Source organism: Xenia sp. Carnegie-2017, unplaced genomic scaffold (assembly GCF_021976095.1).
Source record: "Xenia sp. Carnegie-2017 unplaced genomic scaffold, XeniaSp_v1 HiC_scaffold_24, whole genome shotgun sequence".
Taxonomy (NCBI): Eukaryota; Metazoa; Cnidaria; class Anthozoa; order Malacalcyonacea; family Xeniidae; genus Xenia; species Xenia sp. Carnegie-2017.
The window spans coordinates 5117140-5134506 of NW_025813487.1; the positions used below are offsets into that span (position 1 = coordinate 5117140).

At 34.6% G+C, this 17367-nt stretch overlaps 2 protein-coding genes and 2 long non-coding RNA genes across 6 annotated transcripts in view; 2 read left to right on the forward strand and 2 right to left on the reverse strand.

The window, feature by feature from the left end:
- Positions 1 to 17367, reverse strand: part of LOC124451889 — a 61004-nt gene that overhangs the window by 7034 nt on the left and 36603 nt on the right. The window contains exons 1-7 of one of the 3 annotated variants that reach the window (XM_047002479.1): positions 12835 to 14086; positions 12337 to 12471; positions 11728 to 11787; positions 9722 to 9973; positions 2851 to 2895; positions 1324 to 1548; positions 79 to 324 (exon numbers count right to left, since the gene is read on the reverse strand). In XM_047002479.1, coding sequence (XP_046858435.1) covers positions 79 to 324; positions 1324 to 1548; positions 2851 to 2895; positions 9722 to 9973; positions 11728 to 11787; positions 12337 to 12471; positions 12835 to 13933 — 2062 coding nt within the window. In that variant the 5' untranslated portion in view covers positions 13934 to 14086. Of the gene's footprint in view, positions 1 to 78; positions 325 to 1323; positions 1549 to 2850; positions 2896 to 9721; positions 9974 to 11727; positions 11788 to 12336; positions 14087 to 17367 lie in introns of those variants that run through there. The other 2 variants (XM_047002477.1, XM_047002478.1) reach the window with 2 other exon arrangements.
- On the forward strand, positions 3335 to 4306 carry LOC124451900. The gene is made up of 3 exons (XM_047002505.1): positions 3335 to 3640; positions 3705 to 3920; positions 4010 to 4306. The coding sequence occupies exons 1-3, from the start codon at positions 3486 to 3488 to the stop codon at positions 4098 to 4100; spliced, it is 462 nt and encodes a 153-aa protein (XP_046858461.1). The 5' UTR covers positions 3335 to 3485; the 3' UTR covers positions 4101 to 4306.
- On the reverse strand, positions 4095 to 7568 carry LOC124451909. Its single transcript, XR_006950741.1, has 2 exons — positions 7533 to 7568; positions 4095 to 4428 (listed from the first exon to the last, which is right to left on the reverse strand). It is a non-coding gene; the product is annotated as an uncharacterized LOC124451909 (long non-coding RNA).
- On the forward strand, positions 15026 to 16125 carry LOC124451910. Its single transcript, XR_006950742.1, has 3 exons — positions 15026 to 15258; positions 15370 to 15518; positions 15595 to 16125. It is a non-coding gene; the product is annotated as an uncharacterized LOC124451910 (long non-coding RNA).

Here is a 17367-nt window from a genome sequence, read left to right on the forward strand (position 1 = left end):
CTACGTCATAGCTACGTCTATGCTTACAATTCCATACAACGTCACAAACTCCTACTCAGGCTTTTTTGAAGAACTTACCTTGCTCATACAATGAATCACTCCGATTTATCAATCTTGTAGCTTTGGTACGGAGTGACATAGTTTGCTGGTCCCTCACCAGTATTCCATCGAATATTTCCTCTTCGGAAATATCTGCATCTTGTCTTATGTCCATCTCTTCAAGACGTCCACCATCAAAGGACTTCTCTTTATCTGATGATTGCTCATTTTTAAAAGAAAACACTTCCTTATCACTTGACGATATGACAGGATTACGCGTTTTGCCTATGACAGAAATTGAATTAAGAAACTGTTTCTTTCCTGCTAACTTCGTGCTAACCTCACGTGCTAACCTCGTTGCAACGTGTTTCACGATCCATTGTGATCGATCATCAGGTGATTGAACAGTTAATATAATTAACAAAGAGATGACATTTAGCCGTTGTCTGCTCAAATTTAAATTTTCTATTTTCTTCTGATTCCAGGATATTTCAAACGATTCCGTCTAGTTTTCATTACGATTGTTGTTTACCGATTTCACACAGTTGTTATATTTTGTCTTCAATGTAAAAGGCTGACAGAAAAAAGAACGTAAATAAACGATCTGAACTGTTTTTTAAGATGCTTTCATTAATTTAATATCCGCTTAGTAATTATCTAAAAAACGACTAATCGTACGTAAACTTATAATTATCTTTATATTGTATCACCTGATGATCGATGCAAATGATCATAAACATAGTGTCCCAGAATATAGAATATACAGAAGGTTCACTCGTGTCGGAGCCTTTGATGTTTTTGTCCTCGCTTATGTTGTGCCGTGCATATCGGCAGCCATTATTCCAGCAAAATATTTAGAGCTTTTCACTTGTTCCTAACCACTAATATGATACGACGTCATTTCTTATATTGAAATATTTTCGATTTCATTGTGAAGAAATGACGTCATGTAATTGGAGTCGTTGGAAACAAATGAAAAATCTTAAGTATCTTGCTGAAATGATGGCGGACGTGAGAGCGATAGGCACACTTGAGTGAGCCTTCTGTATAATTTTTATTCTGTGATATTGTAGTGAAAATTAGATTTTAGGGCATGATAAGTTTTTTAATAACTGCTAATAACGGTTTTCGCTTTAGTATTAAGCACTTTTTCTCTACAGATAAAATAATACAAATTACAGTAGAATTACGATTCAAGAGAAAATATTGCTGTGTACTCATATTTATGTCAATGATGGTAGTATTCATTTATAACGCTTGAGTATTTCATCAAACAGGCAATACCTGGTAAAATTTTCTCTGAAAGATCCGAACGACCTATACTGATTAAGGCATCTGCCAATTTTTTTCTAGTAGCATCTTTTCCTTTTTCCTTTTCCCAAAGCAACAGCATTTGAAATGCCTGAACATTTGAACGAAATGATTCCAGATCAGACTCAGTTGGTAATTGTCGAGTGGCATGATGTTCATAACAATTTTCTTCATCTGTTAATTTACCAGGTAAACTATCTAAAAAGTGAGAAAAATAGATTAGTGCGGACAATTTATCAACCAAAAAGAAACAAGTCTTGCATATTGGGACTTGGGTAAGAAAGCTGCTACAGTTTCGCTCTACAAAGGATTTAGGAAAATTTTTTCTTTCACAATTGGTCAAAGTGTATAAGTGTTCTTGAAACTAGTTCTCATTTCTTGCAGACTTTGCCAAATAGGCAAAATTACTTATTGTAAACCATCTTACGAAATTATGGCTTTTCCAAAATACTGATATAAGTGATTGTCATTTAAATTTCAGCATACATCTAAAACATCTTTTCGTGGAAATTGTTTGCTTTCAATTGATCTCAACTGATTACCCTCCCTCAGTAGCGCTCCTGACACCGATTATATCTATTATGTTATAAAAAATTCAAACATTTTTTGCTGTATGATGTTCGATATTATGGATTATGGAAGCTAAATAGTTATATATCTTGCATATTGTAAATTACTTTTGTCAGATGAAAAGCCACAATTGTTATTTTTGGGTTCTATAAAGAACTTCCCATCTGTTAGATCAAATATCTCCAATGCTTTATCCAATTTTAAGCATATATAGGTTCTCTTGGAGCCTATAATATCTGAAGGCCTTTAATATCAATATCATGAAACGTAACAATTACAATGATGTTTATCATTTATACACCTTGAGTGAGTGAGAAAAAAAATATTACTGAAATAATGTTTTTGATATTATTTCTTATTTTCAGAAAAATTTCAAGAAAACATTTTTCCGAGTCCTTATAATGCACAAAATGATAATTATACAGAAGGATCACTGAGGTGTGCAACGAGTTCTCACGTGCGCCATATTATTCCATCTGGTAAAACGTTGTTTTTAACCATTTAAGTGACATGATGTCATTTCTGAGTAATGAAATCGAGAATGATATGCGCGGCACAACATGCACAAAGACAAAAATATGAAATGTTCACACTATAGTGATCTTATCTTTGTCTACAATAGATAAATTTCCCACTGAATCCTGTAACTTTTATTGCTTTTTAAAACTGTCTACATGAGCTTTCAATTTACGTGGATCTCACAATTCACCTAATCAATCCACTGACATAGCAGTGTTTCTTTAAAAAGAAGACTCAATATATATTAAATTTGACAAGGAAAGAGGTGGCTCACAATTTAATCATAATCTATTAATCAAACCATATATTATCGCAAATTGGAAATTAGCCATAAATTATTATATATAGTAGATTATTTTGTTTCAAATTAAAACTAAACAAAAAACTTTGATAAATATTCCTACATATTACCATCCAGCTGGCGTGGGCATCCCTGATCAGATCTTTCGCATTCGTCTAAAATAAGACAGGAAAAACAAATTCAGAGTAAAAAAAAACAAAACATATGACTTCATGTCATGAATGCTTAGTTTAAAGTTCAAATCACAATAATTAATATTTAATAATAAAATAAACGGATACAAATGTTAAAGTTTTTAGAGTCCTTTAATTTAACCAATTTATGACGACTTCTTTGAATCTATTGAACAATTACTGTTACAATCTGAATATCGTGCCACATTTTTGTAATATCAACAATGTCCATTAAAGAACACATGCAAGCTAGAAGACAACTTTATTTTATTGTAATGCCTATAGCGTGAAAATAAGACGTACCAAGTTTCAAAGTCGTCCGCGAAATATTTAAAAAGATATTTAGGGTTATAATCGGTAAAAACACGATATTCGATGACCATTGCTAAAACGCCGTGAGATTTTTTAAGTCTGGGAACTGGGAAAGAGTGACGTATTAGTTGACATAAACAAGCATCGTTCTTATATCGTTCTACGACTTGCACGCAATTCTTGCACGGCTTTCGGTAGTTTGCTATTACTGTTTTTTATTTAACAAAAATTAATGGATTCTTCTTCTGAAGAAGCCGATTATGATATTGTCGTCAATAACAATGAGGTACAACCTTACATGTTTGAGCCTTTGGCCAACGCGCAAGGTGGTCATAGTAATGAATACAATTCAATACAATTCTTCGTCATCGGAAAGCGAAGATAAATACATTCACAGAATTGGAAATGTTGAATGGTTAGTTGCATTTTATTGATGCTTCATTGTTTTCCCAAAGTAGAAAGAATGTTTTATCTTTTAGGTGCGAGTGTGGCTTTTGTGTGGTCATGAGTACAGGACGGGAAAGTATATGTTGCCAAGAGGTAAACAACACTGATCCTCTGATACATGGCGATCATATTTGCATCACACAAGAGGAAGAGTTTGCCACAGTATTTACAAACGAAGCTGTCTTAAAAACAGCTATGGTCGTGTACACACATGACATTGGACCTATGCCTGAGAGTGAAGAAAACGAGTAAATATTACCTTAGAAGTGTAATTACGTGTATGTCGACAAGTGTATAATGCCGATAAGTATCTTAGACAAAATTTTGTATCGTTCAGAGCATTACGCTACACGGCGTACCGACAGTGGCACGGCTTGGGTGGACGGCTCGGTTGCATTGTCATTGTCGGATTCTTCATTTTCGCTTAACTCATTTGAACATTGAGAGTCTGATCCATTGTTGCTATTGCTCATCGTCGACGTGCTTTCTGTATCAGACCATACAGCGCTATCCTCAAAATGTTCAATTTCACATGACGTCGTCTGTGTGCTGTGATTTTTTGTTGAAATGAACTCAACCTCCGTACCTTAGCATAAAATTATCGTATTGCTGGATTTTTCACAAAAATCAAAACGGCCGGAACGGAAAGTCTATACCTCTACTTATCATATTTGGCACTTTTGTTTGAGTGGTTCTTGACCTTACGTGTTTTTGCGGACGGATTGTTATGGCTGCTTGGCATTTCACATTGCGCTTCTAAGGGGCCGATTACATGGACCGAGTTGTCCCGGCAAGGTGAGTTGTCTCGGGTATCCGGGTTAGCTTTTTTCAAGCGATTACATGGACCGAGTTGTCCCGGCAGGGTTAGTTCTCTAGGGTACTCGGGCTCCTGGCTCCGGGAGAGACTTCGAATTTTTGCGGGAAAATATGGCGAACATTTTGTAAACAATGAATTTTTCGCATCACTCCATTCTTGTTTCCTGTCTACTTTTTCAATTTTATTGTTTCATTTACTTATGGGCAGCATACAAGCAATACGTTCACAGAGTTTTTTATAGTTACTATGCCACAAAAAAATCAGTAGCTGAGAAAAAAGCACGATACATAAGAGCTAGAAAACTTAGTCGGAAAAAGCGAGCTATATGGACCAAAAAAGGAAGAACTGACTTATGGTGGAAGAATATGTTTGATGGAGTTACCCCAGATAATGAGTGGAAGCGAAACTTTAGAATGTCGAAAGAGCGATTTTTTCAATTGTGCGAGGAGTTGCGACCTTACATTTCTGAAGGAATAAACACTCCAAATTATAGGTCACTCTCTCGTGAAAAAAAACTCGCTATCACTTTATATTACCTAAAAGACACTGGTTCTATTTGGATGACGGCGAATGCCTTTGGTGTTCATCAATGTACAGTTTCTAAAATCGTTTTAGCTGTTTGCAATGCAATTTGTATACATCTTTGTCCAATATATCTGCACCTTCCACAAACGGTAGTGGAAATGAGGAAAAAGTGGCTGAGTTTGAAACAAGGTTTGGCATGACTCAGGCATTTGGCTGCATTGATGGTACACATTCCCATTCAAAGACCGTTGGTTGATTCTCAAGATTACTTCAATTATAAACAGTTTTTCTCCATTAATGTTCAAGCTGTTTGTGATTCAAATGGCTTATTCATGGATGTTGACTGCAGGTGGCCTGGCAGCGTCCATGATGCAAAAGTATTTTCAAACTCATTCATAAATAATGAACTAAAATTGGGAAGATTACCACAAACCTTCACTCATGTTTTACCTGGTCATGACAAGATACCTAACTACCTCATAGGTGACCCGGCATATCCTTTAACACCCAACTGCATTAAAGAATACCAATCATGCTTAAGCAATGATGAGGTAGTTTTTAACAACATGCTAAGAGCCGCAAGAAACCCAGTAGAATGTGCATTTGGCCGCCTAAAGGCTAGATGGTCAATTTTGACAAGAAAAATGAACCTTAAACTGGATGCAGTACCAAAAGTTATTTTAGCTTGTTTTGTTCTCCATAATTTTTGTGAGATGCATAATAGAGACATGGATGAGGAGATTGTCCAAAATCAAATAGCTAGGAACAGAGATGAAGAAATAGCCCACAAAAACAGCCCAGATCCAGTGTACTCAAGTACCACCAGGGAAGGAGAACTAGTCAGAGACACACTAAAACAATATGTTAATGCACATTTGCCTTACTAGTCTTTTTAATATTCTCAAAGCAACAGTTTTTTTCTTCAAATACATGTTTATTTTATAAACAAAGAACATTTGTTCCACTCTAACAAAAACAATGTAACATAAAGAATTACTCAGTAAGAATTCAACATAAAAAATAAAACAAGTATGATGTTTTTAACCAATAAAATGTTAAAAGTCAATATTGATGTTGATGTGGTTGCAAGGGTTCTCCATTGCTTTCTACATGGGGAATATAGAAAGACTGGCCAGACATATCAGGTGGAAATATGTAATTAGAGGTATTAATACCTTGGTGAAACTGTGCATAAGATTTGTGGACTGCATTCAATCTGATGGGTATGGTGGCCTGATGTGCTGTGACGATTCACATGATTTTTGAATTGAAGAAGCAATAGCAGTCATTGAAGCACTAATTGCCTTCAAAGACTCTGCAAATAATAAATTGGATTCTTTCAGGAATTTGATATCTCTTTACGAAATTGTTGTTCATCTTTTGATTCTTGCATCAAGATTTTGTCGCGTTGGGAAGCTGATAACTGACGTTCCATGTGCCTACGTTTGTTATCAATCAATGTGGGTACCACATTCATTTTCCGCTTGCCTCTCATTGCTTCATGCTTTTCTTTCTCACTAAAAGTATTCTCGCATTCTGCTATGGACTCATGATGAGAACTATCAGTTATGCGAGAAGATTCTTCAATTTCATCAGACAAAGTTGTATTAAAGTCATTAATTTCCCAGCCTTCCTCATCTTCTTTTTCTGCTGATTGCACACCAAATTGCAATGGTTCTGTTGCAGGTGATCCTCCCCATATTTTGACCATAACATCATAAAACTCCATAACCATTTTTCCTGAGCCTGATCTTGTACCTGAGGTAACCGCATTACTAAATTTCTGTCGCAGATGTTTTATTTTTTCTTGAACTCGAGTATATCCTCGTCGAATTTGGGCTTTGAATTTTTCACACGACCTTGTATAATCCTCCTTATTGTCTTCTTCAGTGTATGCAGGAATCTCTGTCGGCCCAAACAATGAACCGTCACGATATTTGTTGGCCAAAATAATTCTAACTGATTCATATTGTTTAACTTTGTCCGCATTGAAATCTGAGTTTCTATACTCCATTTGAGATTTGTACTCGAGCAACCCTTCCAGTAAATCCTTAACCATTTCTAAAGTCCACTGAAAGCGATTATCTATGTCGATCGTGGCAGATCTTTTAGATTTTTTACTTTTCTTTGCATTATCGTTTATTGAGCTTTCCGCCATTTTGCTAATTTAAACTAAGTGCGCATGCTTCACACAACAGCTTTCAACTCGCTTACCCGGGGCAACTCGGGAAAAAGTGATTACATGAGCGAACGAGACAATTTTCATCCCGGATAACCGAGTTGTCCCGGCTTTCAACAGCCGATATCCCGGCAAAGCGAGTTGACTCGTTTCCCATGTAATCACAATGCTGTTTTTAATAGTAATTATAAAAGAGGCCGCGGTATCGGTAAAATTGTCTCACCTCGGCTAACCGGGACAACTCGGTCCATGTAATCAGCCCCTAAGGTACGTTAAGGAATTTTTTATGAGTTAAAATAACAAAGAAAAGATCAAACGACATTAGTCTGAATTAGTTACCACTGTATATGTTTGTGTTTCGCTGTCTACATATATTTTGACATCATTCATCTTAGACAAACTTCCTTTGAGGTAAAACGCACAAACATTTCGAGCCGATGTCGACACATCGTGGTCGTCGTCTACAAGAAAGTCGTCATGTTCTGCAAGAACGTCGTCAATAATCTAAAATTATAAAATTGTCTTCAATTTGGTAATGCTATATAGCTTAGTTTTGATAAATGTAAACAAATATTGCTAACTATAACTATAATATTCACCTCTTGCCTTCGTCTCTTCTCAAATGCAGTTCTAACATTTGTTGGCTGCTTCCTTTTAGATGCTACACTTGTGGGTTCCACAGAGTATTCAAAAATCGTGGGTACAGCATCCTTCTTAAGGCGAAGCCGTCCTGCTGTCCATCCTACTGATTGCATCGCTTCAAAATTTTGCACGAAGCACGAACTCTCGAAATGTTGCGAGCACAATTTTGAGCTCTTTGTTGGCTTCCAATTTTTGCGTCGGATTTTTTCAATCCAAATATCTCGCATGCGCTTGTTTTCTGCGTTTCGTGGTTCTTAGAAGAACCGTTTTTACAATTAAATGCGGGACAATAATCCATATTTTCAATGCTAAATTGTCGTGTTGTTAAGAAGTTACCAATATATTTTGAACGAAGCGCGCAATTGACCGCGTTTAGCGAATGTCAACTATTACGTCACAACGACATCGGTAGCTGTCGCTAGCTCGTCGGGCATTTTCAATACGTTATCAGTAAAGCATCAACTTTAAACCTCCATATCTTCAAAAATATTTATCCTTTGAGTCTCAAACTTTGGTGAACTATTAGTTGGAGCTATACCTTCATGTAAAGTACAAAAATAACAATCCGAATTTTATGTTGCATGTGTCCTTTAAATAACTTTTCTCGGTCTTATAAATAATATGACGTCTGTATTGATGCTTGCACGAAGCATAATTATTCAGGAACTTAAAATAAAAGTTTTAGCTTTTTCAATTGATCGAAATATCTGAGTACCTTATAATTAGTCTTAAATTTATAAGCTACGTCATCATCGAAAGAAATAGTATTGTACACAGGACTGTCCATGTATGCGTGTTCTAGTCGTACGACATGTAGAATATGTTTTTTTATACATTTTAAGTGAGCGTAAAAACTGTACAAAGAATTGATAAACAACATTAGCCATTAGTATATTAGATCAACAATAATGAAAAATATAGGTATTGTGGTATCATACAGAATGATTCTGTTTTACATTTTGTATTCATGCCTGCGCGTTTTCGATAAACCAATGTATATATATAATAAGCCAAGTGAGTTATAATAATTTGTGAAATGTACTCCACGAAGTAAGTATCCTTGACGTATTTCTATTCGCAGTTAATTTTTGATGGCAAAAATTGTTTAGCTATATAATTTATCAATGTGATGACTGTACTAGAAAGCGAATCCAAACAGTTCTGTGTAGTGGCGATGGTTCTCAGATTTTATTGTGCAAATATTGGGCTGTATGTGTATGGTTTCGATGAATGGAGAATTTTCTATCGTTGACATTGAGATGAATATAAAGTCAGCTGATTGACAAACAAACGATTCATGGGTAAGCCGCCAAAGCAAGCTTCCAAAATGTTTTATCATATTTGGAGAAGAGCATCGTATACATAAACATAAAACAACCTGTTATATAATGAAAATGCTTATGAGTCAAACATTGGATACGTATTAGTACTTTTGTGCAGTTGTCGATTTTTTATTTTATAAATTTGTTTATTTTCAGAACGATCTTTGTTTCATTATTGGTGAAACTCACTCCAAGCGAAGAAATGTGACAGCTTTTCCTAGCTCACCGTTCAAAAATTAATTATACCTACATCAAAATGCTAATGTTGGTGTTGAGCTGAATCCTTAAGCGAAGTGACACATCTTCTAACGTATACTTTAAAATAGAAACTATCATAGTTAAATAAACGAGGATGCGCAACCCATATATAAGATGTATATTTGCTATGTTTATTAAGATACTCTTCACAAAGTAAAAATAAGTGCTCCAAACTTCATAAACAGATCAATTATTTTTTCTGAAAATTTGGCACGAAAAGTTTTCTTTGAACGAAAGAAAAAAGTCATTAAAACATTCTACAAATTTCTTTACGTACATAGAATTAGACAACAACAGCAATGCTACCTTGTCGACGGCCAAAGGCATTTAAATCTTCAAATAACATATTCACGGTGGCATTTTTTCCTTCTGTTTTTTTCCACTTCAAAAGCATTTCCATTGGCAATTTATTATTTACAGAGCATATATTGTGCAAATTTTTTTCAGGTATGCCCAGCATTCTAGCAAGCTCCGGCCATTGAGGATATATCATTTCAGAAATTTCCCAGAGATCACTATTTTCGGGAACATCACTCATTACTGTAGCATCGTGATTTCCTAGATGTACAACAAGGTAATAGTTAACCATTTATAATGCTACTAATATATGTGACTACTTTCAATGTCGCTGATATCCCTTTCATTATAAATATAACATTTCAACATGCTTCACGATTTCAAAATTCACTAAACATAGTGGTGACCATTACTACCTCTTGCGCAGAAAAGTTTGTTGACTATCTTAAAATTAACCTGATTACATGAGGCAAACTAGCTCCCAAGTAGCAATTTCGCTGCGATATGCCCACGAACATCAATTCTGTTGATATATCTACAAAACTCTAAATAATTGACGGACATTATTCCCTAAAAAGCAGAGCCTGTTCGCAGGATAGCTTTTGTATGGTTTCTTGGGATTTCTACGTACCAAGGTTCCGGGGGGTTCAGGCTTCTTTTTAAGGGGATTCTGGGCAGGTTCGTTCGGCTTATACAGACATTCTCATTCGTCGTCTTTGCTACATTTCTTCAATAAAACGCGTAGTGTGTGCACAAATAATTTGGAAGCATTTAGCTCAGTGGGGGAGAGGGATCGAGGGAGTTAAAATTAAACTTAAAAAAAACTTAAAATTAATTAAACTTAAAATTAAACTAAAAATTCAATTCTTTGAAGCGAATTGCCTCATTTACAAAGTTCACCGTGTATATATGGACTGGCCCAGCGCGTTAAGCAAGCTACCCCCGCTCTCATGTAATTACGTGTTTATGTAATGATGCATTTGGGGTCTTAATTAATACGTTTCAATAATCTCTTCACAATGACAGCCCGCACGCGCGCGAGTGTGTAATAAATGACTGAAGAGGAGAGTTCTAAAGACTTGAGATAGACAAAATCAATGCAAACGTGCTTGAAAAACCATGTTAGTAAATTGGGGGTATAGACCAAAACAATAAAACCAGAAAAAAACAAAAATATCTTTAACCCAAAAATATTTATTTTAAAATGAGATTGAATTTAAAAAACAACCATACAATACAAAAACAAATGCTGCTGAGATAAACATAATCATAGAAAAATGCAACTGCAACAGCCAAGAAAATATGGATTGAGAAAAAAATACGCTTGTGTAAAACAGTGATATGGAAAATCCAAACTCAATAATTTTGTGCCCAGGGGCCCAAAACACCTAAAAGCGGCCCTGACCTGGGAATGACTTTTCAAACCCAGTATTGCACAAAGTTTTAGAAACATTGCCCCAATTAGTCAGGGTAGGGTACATTACTGCATTAGTGTAAATGCATTTACTAGTTTCCATGACAGCTGCTTATAATAGAGCCAACAATGGCAGCTAGCCAATATTAGTTCTTTTAAATATAAATGTAAACAGTTGACTTGATATTGCTAAATAGTGACTGTTATACTATCAAGAACTGTTAGAAATTTAAAGTAATTAAAGGCATTTTGAAATTTTGGCAGATGTTAAAATTTGGTTTATGAATTCTCTGTGGAATGAAAATAGGATTGAAGCTGAACTTGATGACTTTATTTTTTAACATTCAAAAATAATGTTATTTATGACAAACTGGTTATGTTGATGAAATAACTTTTTTAAATTTTCAATGGACATAGTTACAAGCAACTAAATAGCTTTGCAAGAGAATATTGACGCCAGACATTAAGGAATATTTTGGCCTAGGTTGGTTTCCATGTAAACTGCTCTCACTCATAGGTCAGTTCTAGCCCAGTACTATCAACAAAACTAAAGAGTATATTTTGAAATGCTTGATTTTTGCAATGTATTGTGATGACTTACCAGATGGCTCTGAACTCATAACTGCTGTGGTTGAAGTGTCTGCATGGGAAGATTTGGTTTCTAAAAAAATATTAAAATATTTTACCAATCAAACACAAAGAAATAGAGTGGAAACACATTCATTTAAGTAAAGCATAACTGTCCAGTACCATCAGTTTTACTTCATGTCTATAAACTAGGGCGACATAATCCCCAAAAGGAAATGATATAAAAATGTCATGTAGACAAATACAATAATATTTGAGCTAGTAGCAGATCCAGGGTTTACGCAAAATAAATTATAACCGCTAATTTTAAATTTAAAATACCTTTATATAAAAGTAATTGGTTATGAATTTCTAAAGAATAAATACTACCCAATCAATAAGTCGAAGTAATTTATTTTGCCTATAGCTGAATCTGCACCTGGTTTGAGCTGAAATTTAGATTTGCTAAAGGTGAATATCTGTTCAAAATTCTTAAGTTAAAGGCAGTTGTATAGCAGTCAGTTATTTCAAATGAGTGATCTTTTGGAGTTAACAAAAAATGTTTTGGTTTCTTCCCCTAAATATCCATCACTCAAACCTTTCTTCACACTTGAGACTAAATCTGTCGTTAATTTATAAATACCTTTCCATTCCAAGTTCTCTTCCATGCCATCATGCTCACTGCTCCCTTTGATGATGTAAATTATACTTTCACTTGAAAGCAAAGCCACCTTTCCATTTGCATGATGAACAAGACGAAACAAACCATCAAATAATTCTGAATAATATCCTGTATTCATCAGCATTACAGACCATTTTATTTTAATTTTTTCAGTTTCAATGGAAAAAGTTTCAATAACAAGCTGTGATTTGTCCTCTTTAAAATAAAAACCTTTGATAGTGTTGTCAAAGGGAGTGTAAATGACTTGAGTAGTGTATGTGTTGATTCCTTTAACCTGTGGATGAATTTTTATCTTTTTAACAAAAGTTTTATCCAACGTAAAAATGATGAGTTGGTAACATCGGCCAGATGAATTTGCCAAAATTGCTATATTTTCACAAGATGAAATGGACAAACTTTTCACTTCATCATCAACTGGTTTACCATTAACTTTTGGTACAAACGAGTTAATAAGTTCACCTTTACTGTCACACACATATATATTGATTTCACTTCGTTTGCGTTTTGAACTTTTCACTGTAGCAAGGATAACTGAGTCATTGGGCGTGGCAGATAGAAAAATCTTACTAAAGTTTTTGTCATTAAGAAAATGCAAAGTACAATTTTGAACAATTCTGTCTTCCAAACAAAGTTTCAACACATAATTGCCATTTGGATGGTCTTTACCATACAAAAGTAGATATACCATGCCATTTTCATCAACGTTCATGCATTTTACTTGTCTATTTTCAACATTCAGACGTCCTTTACACCATGTTTGAAACTTTCCGCTCTTGCTGTCAAGCCTTTGCAATTGATTTCCATCAAAAACAAGTAATTCCCCTTTTCTGTTAACGATCATTTTCTTGTTAAAGAAATCAATATTCTTACGAAGGTCAGTTGTGTACCAAGGTAGTGGCGTGGCAGTAATTTCATTGATGCTTTTGAAATAGAAAGGATGAATCAACTGCTTGCCATATTGAATCAAGGGCCATTCCATAACATACATTCTCTTGTTAGTGTGCTTAAATATGAAATCGGCCAAATTGACGTTGATATGTATTACACTGTCAAGGATTTCGTCTTCTAAGTTATTTTGAGATTCGGCCGTTACTTCCGCGACAACCGATGAGTTTAATTCTATCAGGCATCGCAACAAATCTCTTGTCGCCAACTCACAGTTATCCAAGTGTTGAAGAATAGCGCTTGCTATGTGAATCTTGCTTGCTGTTATCTTATCTTCGATGCTTAAAGACGCATCATCAAATGCTTCTTTCGCTCTCTTTCCAGCTTCTTCAAACAACGGTTTAGATTGAGATAACAATGTTGTTGTTTCCGGTTTTGACGACGATGGTTGATTTGCAGCACGCCCTTCCAAATCTTTTAGCTTTTCAACTCCGTCTTGAAAGAAAAAAAAACTCTCGCGAAGATTTCTTGGCGAATCCTCGCGAAGATTTTTTGACGAATTCTCGCGTAATGTCTCCAATTTGTCCTTGAATGCATCAATAAAATATGTTTCATTTTTGCCTTCCCAAACATCAACAACTATGCTCAAAGCTGATTTTATTCTTGCTTCCATCACCGCTAGAGACTGATAGTTGTGCTCAAAGAAAATGACCAGCGAAATTTAATCAAAATGTGGCAATAATAGAGTGTTTTAATATCGGTTGCCACGTTGGTACAAACTCCATATTCCATACAGTGTCACTGTGAGTGAAACTGATGAGAATTTATGTTTAAAATTTCATGTTCTGTTGAGCACACTGAACTATAATAGATAGGACTGAGAGGCGACCCTACCTGCAATACAAAAGCCTAATATTTTTTTAAGCCAAATTTAAGCTCCTGACAAAAAAAACTCAGCTCAACTGTACTAGAGATTTGTTTTGCAAAAAATTTGGAGTTTAAAATATTCTTAGAGAGGTTAATGATTTATTTAGAGAGACGAAATATATGAAAGTTGGGGATGATACTCCCTGCACCAGCCCAAGAAAATCCACTTAATTCATGACTGTTTTCCATCCAAATGTTGACGTGTGAAAATGTTATTCAAAATCATCAATATTCATATATGAAATTCTTAGCTCTCATGGCAAAAAAAAGCGGAATGTCATTTTTGCAACAAAAAAATGAAATGTATTAACGTAGGTGTTTAGTACTGTGTCCGCTACGGCCTATACGGGTCACCAGCATTGAGTTCTATAAGACCTGGAGGGGAAACGTCAACAAAATTACTATAAATTATTAGCGCGCGGCCCATTGAGTTCTATAAGACCTGAAGGGGAAACGTCAATAAAATTACTATAAATTATCAGCGCCATCTGTGGTTTTATTATTTAACCGCATAACACTGTGATTTTTCCTGATTTATTAAATAACCAATTTCTTATTTTGGTTATTTAATAAATAACCACTTTATGAAAACATCGAAAATTGGTTATTTATTAAATAACCAGTTTCTACACACGCCGAAAATTGGTTATTTATTAAATAACCATTTTCTACACACGCAGAAAATTGGTTATTTATTAAATAACCAGTTTCTGCGCACGCGAAAAAATGGTTATTTATAAATAACCAGTTTCTGCGCACGCGAAAAAATGGTTATTTATAAATAACTAAAATAATTTCGAGACACTTCGCGTGCCAAATGACGTCAGCAAGCAATAAAATAATTTTCTCAGTCCCCCCCTGGATAAGCACTCATTTCCGCACTGTCGCGTTATTGAAATTAGATCGCTTGTCGCGAAAAATTTCATTTTGTCTGTAAGTTTCCCGCTCGACGTGTTTTCTATTTGTCTTTTTTGTCAAATAAATATGTCTCAAACGCACAATCTCCAAAGAGCAATTATCGAGGCCGTAGTAAGAGCAGTATACGAGGCACTGCGAGATCAACATGAAGAGGTAAGATACAAAGCAAAATATTCTCTGTTCATACTTGTAAATATTCAATGTGTGATATGTGTCGAATCACGAGGTCGTCGATTTTACGTGATAAAATTCTTACAATTTTAGTCCTCTGATGCAGCTACTGCCCACGAAAATAATACTGAACCACAGGTAACATTCTAGTGTATATGGGTGCATCCAAGTGAAAAACATCGTTAAATTTTGATAAATTTATAACTTTGCCAGAATTCCAACTCAAATGATGAAAATGAGGGGTAAGAAAACTTAGCAAATATTATGTGGTATTTCTATAGTACTACATTTGTATTGAACTCATTTCATTTTAATCAGTAACAATTCAGGAAGAGTTGGTCGACCAAAGAAAATAATTCCAAGGGATGTATTGGAAAATTTGCTTCAGTTACGACTTACGATTGTGGAAATTGCCAGACAGTTTAAAGTCGACAGGTCAGTGGTCTACAAAGCAATGTCGGAGTATGGGTTGTATCGAGAAAACTTTTCACAATTGTCACAAGACGAAATAGAGAAAGAAGTGGACGCCATTAAACAAAATCATCCTAAGGCTGGCGAGGTCATGGTTCAAGGGTACCTTGAATCTAGGGGTCTTTACATTCAGCGACAAAAAGTGAGAAAAGCCATTCATATGGTTGATCCATTAGGTGTCGAAGAGAGAAAAAGTAAACCAATAAAGCGTCGCATTTATACTAATCCTTTTCCCAACTATATTTGGCATATTGATGGGAACCATAAACTTGTTAGATGGAGACTTGTCATACACCATGGTATCGATGGTTTTAGTCGATTAGTGGTATTTGCACATTGTTCTTCAAACAATCGAGCAACTACTGTTCTATATCACTTCTTATGTGTTCCAAATTTATATTTTTGTGCACTTTCCAAATTTTGGATATATTTTAGACAATATGAAATTGTATAACATACTTGAGTTTAAAAAAATTCTACCGCGTAGTTTTTTAGCTATAGAGGTATTTGTCGAATGGGGTGCCAACTTCACAGTTTATACCAGAGTACATTCTCAAGGAATATTAATCCTTTTGTATTTTTGTGCACTCTCCAGATTTTGGATATGTTATATACAATAAGAATATCTACAATATGGCCAAGTTTAAAAATATTCTACCGTGTAGTTTTTTATTTACAGGCCTTTGTTTAGCAATGACTTGAAAATCTCAAATTAATTATATAAGATCATATTACGCGCATTCGTGTCATCCAACTATGTAACTATGTCGATGATTTTCTATAACTTATTTTTTTGTGCACTCTCCAGATTTTCGATATATTTTAGACTATGTAATTATCTATATTCTGGCCAAGTTTAAAAAAATTCTACCGTGTAGTTTTTTATTTACAGGCCTTTGTTTGTTAAAGAACCGGAATTCTTAACTTATTTATGCGCATTTGAGTCATCCAACTTTGCTGATGTTTTTCTATCATTTATATTTTTGTGCACTTTCCAAATTTTGGATATATTTTAGACAATATAAATTTCTATAATATACTTGAGTTTAAAAAAATTCTACCGCGTAGTTTTTTAGCTATAGAGCTGTTTGTCGAATGTGGTGCCAACTTCACGGCTTATTCTCAAGGAATACTATTCCTTTTATATTTTTGTGCACTCTCCAGATTTTGGATATGTTATAGACAATAAAAATATCTACAATATGGCCAAGTTTAAAAATATTCTACCGTGTAGTTTTTTATTTACAGGCCTTTGTTTAGCAATGACTTGAAAATCTCAACTTAATTATATAAGATCATATTACGCGCATTCGTGTCATCCAACTATGTAACTATGTCGATGATTTTCTATAATTTATTTTTTTGTGCACTCTCCAGATTTTGGATATATTTTAGACAATAAAAATATCTACAATATGGCAAAGTTTAAAAAAATTCTACCATGTAGTTTTTTACTTATAGTCCTTTGTTTAGGAATGACTTGAAATTCTTAACTTAATTATATAAGATCATATTACGCGCATTTGAGTCATCCAACTTTGCTGATGTTTTTCTATCATTTATATTTTTGTGCACTTTCCAAATTTTGGATATATTTTAGACAATATAAAATTCTATAAC